This window comes from Bubalus kerabau, chromosome 8 (assembly GCF_029407905.1).
Source record: "Bubalus kerabau isolate K-KA32 ecotype Philippines breed swamp buffalo chromosome 8, PCC_UOA_SB_1v2, whole genome shotgun sequence".
NCBI classification, from domain to species: Eukaryota; Metazoa; Chordata; class Mammalia; order Artiodactyla; family Bovidae; genus Bubalus; species Bubalus kerabau.
Window position 1 is genome coordinate 35,850,267 of NC_073631.1, and position 9,636 is coordinate 35,859,902.

The following is a 9,636-nucleotide window of genomic DNA, read 5'->3' on the forward strand; positions in this document are numbered from 1 at the left end:
AGGCATCTCACTGGTAGAACCTCAGTTACTTCTGGCGGCAGAAGGGAGCCTAGGAAATAGATTTTAGTCCTGCAGTCCCTTGATAGGTGAAAGGACAGACACAGAAGAATATGGAAATGAGTGCTGAGGGCGTAGGAGAATAACCCTCTCAGGACTGCAGTGATGATGCAGTGCAAACAAAGCGCCCTCATCTGCCGGAGGAACACGGTGATCTGCTCCTGTGTGTTTGCGCTAGAGCTTTGAGATGCCACCAGGTGCTACACAGCAGCCAGCCTTCTTAGTGGAGGTGCCCCAGTAAAGGCTAGTAAATGCGCCAAGTTCTGTTTAGGAACATCAGTTGGTGATCTTGAAAGACTAAGTCAATAGGTTATTAGTGATTAGTTCTTACTGCCATGAAAAAAAAAATAAGTCTGGGGACTGGAGCATCATTTGATTGTAAGAACTGAAGCAAGGACTTGACCCTGAGGTCAGGAAATGCTCGTGACCATCAGCAAGCCTCAAGTCACACTTAGCAACATTGACCTGAGCGCTGGTTCTCAGACTGGTATGGGTCCGAATGGTCTGGAGAGCTCACAAAGAATGCAGCCACCCTGGCTCATTCACACAGGTTAGGATCCGGCCTTCTCATTTTTAAAACTTTGCCAGATGCTTCTGATGCCAACCAGACTTTGAGGACCACTGAACTGGTAACTGTGCAAGTTTCAGGTCACACTGTGGCGAGTCTTACAAAATGAAGCTATGGGATTGTTCAGAGAGTAGAGGTTCTGAGGTTTGTGGGGCCTGAAAGTTGTACAGTTTCAGGGACTATACTTGAAAGAGTTAGGAACACAGAATTAGTCACAAGCATAAATATTTACTTCTAATGAAAAAAATTCACAACAAAATATTAAAGCCTTAAGGATTCTGGTCCCTCTCCTTTTTAGGCAAGTTATCCTAAAGGCTTATCCAGAAAACCCCCTGACTGCAGCCTGGCCTCCCCTCACCCAGGACATTGTTTAACTCCCAGCATTTGCCTGCAGATGAGGGTCCTTGAATCTTAACATTCATTAGCTTCACTGAGACTCACTCGAGTCTTTGGTCTTCCCCTGACCTTTCCTTTCTCCCCTTGCCCATCCTACACACCACCATCAGAGTCCTCTCTCTCTCTTAGAACACAGCTAGAAGCCTGTCGTCTGGCTGTTACCCAGTGGGTACCTGGGCTAAGATGGACACATTGTTCCTTTGAAAGAAGACAGAAAGTATTTTTCAATTCTCAACCACTGTGTAGCCAAAATCTAACCTGTAGTGTGCAGACCTGAGCTCCCTTAGCCACTAAGAACGTGACCCTGCACAAGCGACCGAACTCTGCTCGTGTCCTCATCAGTAAAATGGGGATTAAAATCACACCTATCTTGCAAGTTTTGTCAAGATGAAATGAGAGAGTGCATGAGGCATACTTCAACACAGGACCTATAATATAATCAGTGCTCAATAACTTATCTAAAATTATTTCAGAGTAAATACATACAGGAAAATTATACATATTTAACATTTGATTGTGCTACTGAAATCAGGCAGTAGATTTAAGTCTAGAATAGGGATAGCTCATCATTTTAATCTAGCCTTTCATTGTTACAGTCAGTGTGTTACTTGAGATTTTCACTTAGGCCAGGATCTTTTGAGCAGTGTTCACAGACTCACTGGATTTCCTTGGTCTTCCTCAGACCACTACCCATGCCTCAGCCAAAGAAGATGTGCATTGATCTTTTTACATTTGGACTTTTAAACATATTTTCCCTCAGGAAAGGATCCTTTAGGAAACACAAGTTTTAAATAGTTAGCAGTAGCTGTGTATAGTGTGGGGATGAGGAGCTCTAAGCATCTTATTATATGTCTGATGGAAAAACTCATTGAAGCTTGCAGGGATCAGTCATATTCATCTGATTATATTAGTTAAACAGTGTCTTTTTTTCTCCTAGCAGTGTGTGTGTGTGTGTGTTGCTCAGTTGTGTACGACTCTTTGCAACCCCGTGGACTGTAGCCCCCAGGCTTCTCTGTCCATAGAATTCTCCAGGCAAGAATACTGGAGTGGGTTGCCATTCTCTTCTCCAGGGGATCTTCCCAACCCAGAGATTGAACCTGGGTCTCCTACATTGCAGGCAGATTCTTTACCATCTGAGCCATCAGGGAAGCCCCCTAGGGGTATAAGTCTGGAAAAAGATTCTTTTTCTTCCCTCAGTTCTCCATTTCTGAAGTGCACAGTGTTCCATCTAGCCTGACTTGCTATATGGTTTGTAACCATCCTTGTGTGGTTTTTCCTTCCTCTCTTCAGCCTCTACTTTCCACTTTCACTTAACACCATGAGGAAGCCTGGAGCATAGATGCTTGGAATAGTCTCCATGGCAACTGGGCTGGGTACTAATAAGGTCATGGCTGTGTTTTCCATCCATCTTTGCACCTGCTAGTTTCACAAATAGAAGCTACCTTCCTGCAGCAAAGCCCGTATCCTGTCCTTGGCCAGCTGTGTCCCAGAGGCGTGCAGCCAGGCACATGGGATTCAGAGTATATTTATAGCTCAGGATATACTCATCAGTATTAGAAAAGCTCAAAGCTGAGTCACTGATGTCTTCTTCTGCGGTTATGGCAGCTCTCACTTGAATGCCAGCGTTCTCTTGCAAAGTAGATCTTTGGGGCAGATATGTCTCCATCAGAGAGGAAGGATTTTTATCTGCGAGGCTGTAATGGGCACGCCCAGGCTTCTGCAGGGTGATCCAAGAGGAGCCAGGTTCCTAGAGAAAGGCCAGGCTCTCCCTCCTGCTGCTCTGGGTAAGCTATAGATGTCTGTCCATCCTTTTATCCCCTCAGACATCTATCCCTCTGCTGTGGTTCCAAGTGCATCACACAGGCACCGTTCCAAACCACAGACAGTTCTTCACACACTCTGTGCCTAGCACTGTGCTCAGTGGGGTCCCTGCTGACGTCGCTGAATCCTCAATTCCAGAGTTTAGGGATTATAATCATTCCCATTTTACGTGCAAAGAAACTAAGGTACTAACTCACTTTTCTAAGGTCAACAACTATTTAGAGAGATAGCGGCATCCTCCCACGCTCACTTCTGTTTCACTTGAGTCCTCAAAAAGCTGATCCTGACTAACAGGTCAGATCAGAAATGTAACCTCCAGGCCTGTTATGTGGTGATAGCAGTTAGTTATTTCCAATTGAATCGTGGATGCTTTTCCTGTGAAAAATCAATACAGAGCAGTAAGGATGGGGGACTTCCCTGGCTGGTCCAGTGGTTAAGACTCCAGTTGAACTAGAGTTCAGCCCCTGGTTGGGGAACTGGGATCCTGTGTGTCACATGGTACGGCCAAAAAACTAAAATTAAAAAGTCATCTTATTTAAAAAAAAAAAAAAAAAGAATGCCAGAATACGTTCCAGAAATAGAATATGTTTTATTAGTTTCTGGTGGCTGCTACAACAAATTACAGCCAGTTTAGGGGAGTAAAACCCCACAGGTCTATCTTATGCATTCTGGAAGTCAGATGTCCGAAGTGGACCGCACGGTGTCGGTGAGGCTGTGCGCCTTCTGCAGGCCCTCAGGGAGAGTCTGCTTGCTTATCTTTTCTGGCTCATGGCCCCTTCCTCCATCTTCAAAGCCAGCAACGACTGATTGAGTCCTCCTCGTGTTGCTTCACTGTGATCCCCAGTCTCCTGCCCTCCACCCCACACAGTTAAGGACCCTTATGATTATATTGGGTCCACCTGGATAATCCAAGATAAGCTCCTCATCTTGAGCTCAGCTGATGAGCAGCCTTCCATCGTAATTCTCTCTGCGTGTGAATAACTTGAGCAGGTTTCGTGAACTAGAGCGTGGATATCTTGGATGGAGGAGATGGGCATTATTATGCCTTGTTGCTGTTGTTCAGTCACCCAGTTGTGTCCGACTTTGCAACCCCACGGACTGCAGCATGCCAGGCCTCCCTGTCCCTCGCTGTCTCCCGAAGTTTGCCCAAGTTCATGTCCATTGCATCGGTGATGTCATCCAACATCTTATCCTCCATCACCCCCTTCTCCTCTTGCCCTCAATCTTTCCTAGCATCAGGGACTTTTCCAGTGAGTTGGTTCTTCACATCAGATGACCAAAATACTGGAGCTTCAGCTTCATCAGTCCTTCCAATGGCGGTGGGGGGTTGATTCAGGGTTGATTTCCCTTAAGATTGACTAATTTGATCTTGCGGTCCAAGGGACAGCAATTATTCTGCCTTCCAGATGCATATATCAGAAGCCAGAGTTAAAATGCAAGAAACATCACAGTTCCCCAAAGCATGCAGTTATAACCTGATTCACTTAACCTCGACAGTCCAAACTAAAAGCAACAACAAGAGTCTCATAACAACTTGCAGTCTTAACGTAGGAAATAACAACATTAATTTTGCTAAATTCAAAAATGTTCTGGTTCTGAGGCTGATCCATGATCTCTTGTTTTCAGTTAATCGATGGCAAGGAAATAAAGCAGCTGAATGTCCAGTGGCTGCGTGCACACATGGGCATCGTGTCCCAGGAGCCCATTCTGTTTGACTGCAGCATCGGCGAGAACATCGCCTACGGAGACAACAGCCGGGTCGTGTCCCAGGAGGAGATTGAGCGTGCGGCCAAGGAGGCCAACATCCACCCCTTCATCAAGATGCTGCCAGACGTAAGTCTCTCACCAGATGCGGTGCCTGGGAGCCTGTGGTTGTGATTTGTAAAGGGCTGGATCCCAAAGGTGAAGAGAACTGAGCAATCAAAACACACCCCTGCTGTGGACAAGTATCTTCCCATCTATGTCATGGTTACAGGACACTTCCCGTCCCCGTCTATGTCATGTTTATATGACACTTCCCGTCCCCATCTATGTCATGGTTACAGGACACTTCCCGTCCGTGTCTATGTCATGGTTACAGGACACTTCCCGTCCCCGTCTGTGTCATGGTTACAGGACACTTTCCGTCCCCGTCTGTCATGTTTCTGACACTTCCCGTCCCCATCCTATGTCATGTTTACCCAACCACCTGCCTGACTCCCTGTGAGCAGTCTGACTAAAAAGTACACGTCTGGGAGGCCTTTCCCTCCACATCAGGGCACGGAGCCCACAGAAGCAGGTGTGACCCTCCCCATCATTTCTCTTCCATCCTTCCTTCGCTCTGCCTCCTTGCAGCTTTGCCCCAAGCCTTGAGGCTCTCTCTGTGGAGTCAGGCCAGGCCAGGGGACTGGACCCATTCAGAAAAAAGGCTCTGAGCAAGGGTGGGTTATTGGAGTGTCCGTGGTATGGTGTCATCTCTCACCATTGCTCGTTCCTTGGGTCCCACGCTCCACTTGCTGGACTGATACTGAAGCCTGCCCTCGGCTGTTGTCCCATGGGTGCCTTCCGAATTCCTCCTAGGAAGTTAGATAAATGGAGCCTCTTACCTCTCTTAAGCTGCTTAGGTCCTGTATTTTAAGTGCATCTAGACTGTCTGGAGTAGGAAATGGCAACCCACTCCAGTATTCTTGCCCGGAAAAATCCCATGGATAAGGGAGCCTGGCGGGCTACAGTCTACAGGGTTGCAAGACTCAGACACGAGAACACATATACACTAGACCTGTCTTATCTCATGCCCCCCCATTATCACAAGTTATGTTCTTTGTTATAAGGAATTGCCCCCTGAAAACAAAGGTCAACTTCAAACCAGCAGAGAAGGTCCTATCCTCGTGGGGAAAGATGACAATGCCTTATGGCCCTAGGCCGCTCCCGAGACTGCCTTTGCTTGAGGCTCTTCTCTGGATCACTGCCGGCACCACACATCACAGTCCTCCAGGAAGAAGCAGTGTCCCCTCTCTCCCCTGCTTTAACCTTTAGCCCATCTGTGGATAATGGGCCCTTCCCAAGGCTGACACATTCAGTGCATAACTTTAATCCCCTTCACTAATGATGAGGTCGGTCAGTCTGGGCATGGGCCAGCACCTCAGTGTCACCTGGGATCCTGTGAGAAATGCAGGTTTTCAGGCCCTACCCCAGACCTGCTGCACCAGAAACTTGGAACTGGGGTGTAGGAATCTGTTCTGGTACCCCAGGTGGTAACTGATGTAGGTACAGTTAGAGAACCACTGGGCTACGGGTTAACAAAGACAAATACTGAGAGTGATTATCATGTAGCTTATGAAGTGTATCTTGCCCCCCTCACTTTGTCTGCCACAGAGCCCTGTGTTCCTGGGCTATGGGCTGTGTCCACAGAACACGCCTGTACACATCAGAATTCTTTTCCTCAGTGTCTACATGTGGAAAGAAAAGGCAAAACCCCTTAAGTCCTACGTTCTGTCCAAGGACCTACTTCTTGACCTCTGTGGTTCACACTAGACTTTGCTGTGTATCCATCCTGTATACAGTAATTACTTCTGCTTTACTCCAGCCTCCCTCTCCATCCCTCCCCACCTCGCTCCCCTTGGCAACACAAGTCTGTTCTCTGTGTCCGCGAGTCTGAGCTAAGTTCACTTGTGTCATATTGTAGGTTGCATACATAAGTGATACCATATGATATTTGTCTTTCTCTTTCTGACTTACTTCACTTAGTATGATAATCTCTAGTTGCATCCACGTGGCTGCAAATGGTATTATTTCATTCTCTTTTATGGCTGCGTGATATTCCATCATATGTATGCACCACACCTTTGTTAACTGTTCATCTGCCAGTGAATATTTAGATTGCGTCCATGTCTCGCTTTTGTGAATAGTGCTACTATGAACATAGGGGTGCACGTATCTTTTTGAGTTAGAGTTTTGTCTGGATGTGTGCCCAGGAGTGGGGTTGCTAGATCATATGGTAATTCTATTTTTAGTTTTCTGAGGAATTTCCATTCTGTATTCCATAGTGGCTGTACCAGCTTACGTTCTCACCAGCAGAGTAGGAGGTAGGACATGATTTAAAATCAAACTGTGGATGTCAGAATCAGAGCCCACAGTTTACAAAATTTCAGCCTGGCAAGAATCTGAGAATGAAAAACGATAATGTGGTTTTCTAAGTTATACATTGCATTTCTGCTCTCACTTATTTACCCTATTAATTCCAGTCCTTATTGTCATATTTAATACTTAATTATCTATTGTCAGGAGAATTCTAAAAACAAAAGTAAATCAGGAGATTTCAGCTTTTTAAGTTAGATACCAAGATAGAATTTCTTGGCATCCATTAAAATTGTTGACGCTTTGGAAATAGTCTTATAAAAACAGACAGCAAAAGGTTAGCATTCTAAGAATCTTCCCTTCCTCACTTTTTGAAATAATGCAGAGAGCATCACCTACTGGTCATAAATAAAATGAGCTTCAATTATATTATTCTGCATAGCCTGTTAAAATCAAATTTCCTTCCCCTGACCAGTCTTTGTCCCAAATATAGTGAAACCAGAAGGCTTGAAGAGACTAACAAACATTGCAGCAGTAGTCTTCCCCAGGTTCATTTGTCCACACTAAAACATAATTTTTAAGACACAAATGTCTATTTTCAAGAAGAGAAATTAATCCTGCCATTTAGAGCTATGAATTTGCTGTTAAACTCATCAACCCGTTCTTAGCTTCTGAACCTCAACCTTTTTGTGTATGGAAGTGGTTATCCTATTTGCTGCAAGCAGACTCTTTCTCACAGCTCTATCAGTTCTGCTTTTCATAATAACAAAACCCTGTTTACAGAAATACAACACCAGAGTAGGGGACAAAGGAACTCAGCTCTCTGGTGGCCAGAAACAGCGCATTGCCATAGCTCGCGCCCTTGTTAGACAGCCTCACATCCTGCTTCTGGATGAAGCTACCTCGGCTCTGGACACGGAAAGTGAAAAGGTGAGAATTTAAATTGGTCTCATTCACACTTGAAGCAGCTGTCCTTAGACGGTTTAAATTTGCGCTACTGTCTCTACAGTAAAGAACAAAATTCAGGCTGATAACAAACTTTGTTACTTTCAGTGGAATTTAAACACTTTCTGTAGCTGTCATTCAAGAGATCTAAGATGAAATGAGGCAGATTAGTCTTATAGCACGTGTGCTCCAAAAAATAGCCCTGGATCACTTTGTATTGATCCAAGAAGCTGCATTCAGGAGGCACGGTCCCATCTCTACTGACAGCATCTCCTCAACAACTATAGCAAAGAGTGGAAGCACAGAAAAATGTTTAAACCTGGCTGTTCCTTAGGTAAATACTAGCTATTGTTTTTAGTTTGAGAAAAAGTTGAGTATTCAGGTATCTGAATGATAAACTCATTCTGAGATTTTTTTAAAAAATCTTGTATTGGAATATAGTTGTTTTATAATGTTGTACTGAGAATTATTTTTTAATCTTAAAAATACCAAAATTCAGAGATGCTGTGTTTGGCCCGTGCCTAGGCTTCCTGACTTAACTGTGGTGCTAGACCAGAAGGATGCTGCATGGCTAAGCCCACTACTGAATGCTTTTAAATGATCGCAGGGGCTGTATTTATAGACACAACTTGGAGATAGCCCCTACCCGAGAACTAACCCAAACTAGGATTCGGTATCTTCCGTATAACAGATCCCTTGCTTTGTGAAATATGTGTTGTATTCCACTGACACTGTTAAAGAAGCACTTATCGTTGGATACATTAACGGTGAGGCTTGTTATGAAGGAGGAATTCAAGGGGGAGGATTATCCTGACCAGAGGTAATTTGTGTGATTATTGAACAGGTTGTCCAAGAAGCCCTGGACAAAGCCCGAGAAGGCCGCACCTGCATCGTGATCGCTCACCGGCTGTCCACCATCCAGAACGCAGACTTGATAGTGGTGATTGAGAATGGCCGAGTCAGGGAGCACGGCACACACCAGCAGCTGCTGGCGCAGCGAGGCATCTATTTCACCATGGTCAGTGTCCAGGCTGGGACAAAGCGCCAGTGAATGGTGACCGTATAAGCTGCCAAATATTGTCTTATAGTATTTGTGTTAAAACATGGCATTTAATCAAAATTAAAAAGCGAACACTTACCAGAGAAACTATGTAGAGTTACTTATTTAACATCTCCTGCCACAGTGGAAGATCCATCGCACTCTGTTCTGGGTCTTCAGAGCCTTTATAATTGAAAGAACAGAAAGAAGCATCATCGACGGGAGTAAATCAGTGGGTATGATTGCATTAGAAAGGTTATAGAATCATTCAAAGTAGATTTTGTTAATAAAGTGTATAATTTTTATTTATATTTTCTTATTCGAACTGTAACTGACTGCCCTGTTAAAAGACTACAGAAGTAGCAAAAAGTACTGAATATTTGCATGTAGTGCCTATAATAAAACTAAACTTTTATATGACTGGAGTCATCTTGTCTCAAGTGCCTGTAAATCTGTCATCTCTCACCTGGACTATTGAAGATCATTTCTGCACTTAAAAAAAAGGAATTCTTTAAAAACGCCCATTAATTTTGTAAGAATGGTTAAGCTGTATATTAATTCCTGTTGTACATGTATTTTCACATTGGGTTCTATTCTACAAAGCCATGTGGCTTCTTCTTGAACTTGATCCTGCTGATTCTTGTATTTCCGCATTATGCCGACTCAGACCACTCGCATGGATCAGTACAGGGTTTTGGGGGCAGAGGATGGAAGCTGTGAAGCACATACTGTCATGTGTGTTGACTGTGTTGCA

General features: G+C 44.6%; 1 protein-coding gene across 1 annotated transcript in view; it reads left to right on the forward strand.

Annotated features, from left to right (window-relative positions):
• LOC129659035 (ATP-dependent translocase ABCB1) overlaps positions 1-9,307 on the forward strand; it is a 110,189-nt gene extending 100,882 nt beyond the window's left edge. The window contains exons 26-28 of the mRNA XM_055590043.1: positions 4,469-4,675; positions 7,682-7,828; positions 8,688-9,307. Coding sequence (XP_055446018.1) covers positions 4,469-4,675; positions 7,682-7,828; positions 8,688-8,894 — 561 coding nt within the window. The 3' untranslated portion in view covers positions 8,895-9,307. The remainder of the gene's footprint in view (positions 1-4,468; positions 4,676-7,681; positions 7,829-8,687) is intronic.
• The last annotated feature ends 329 nt before the right edge of the window (positions 9,308-9,636 follow it).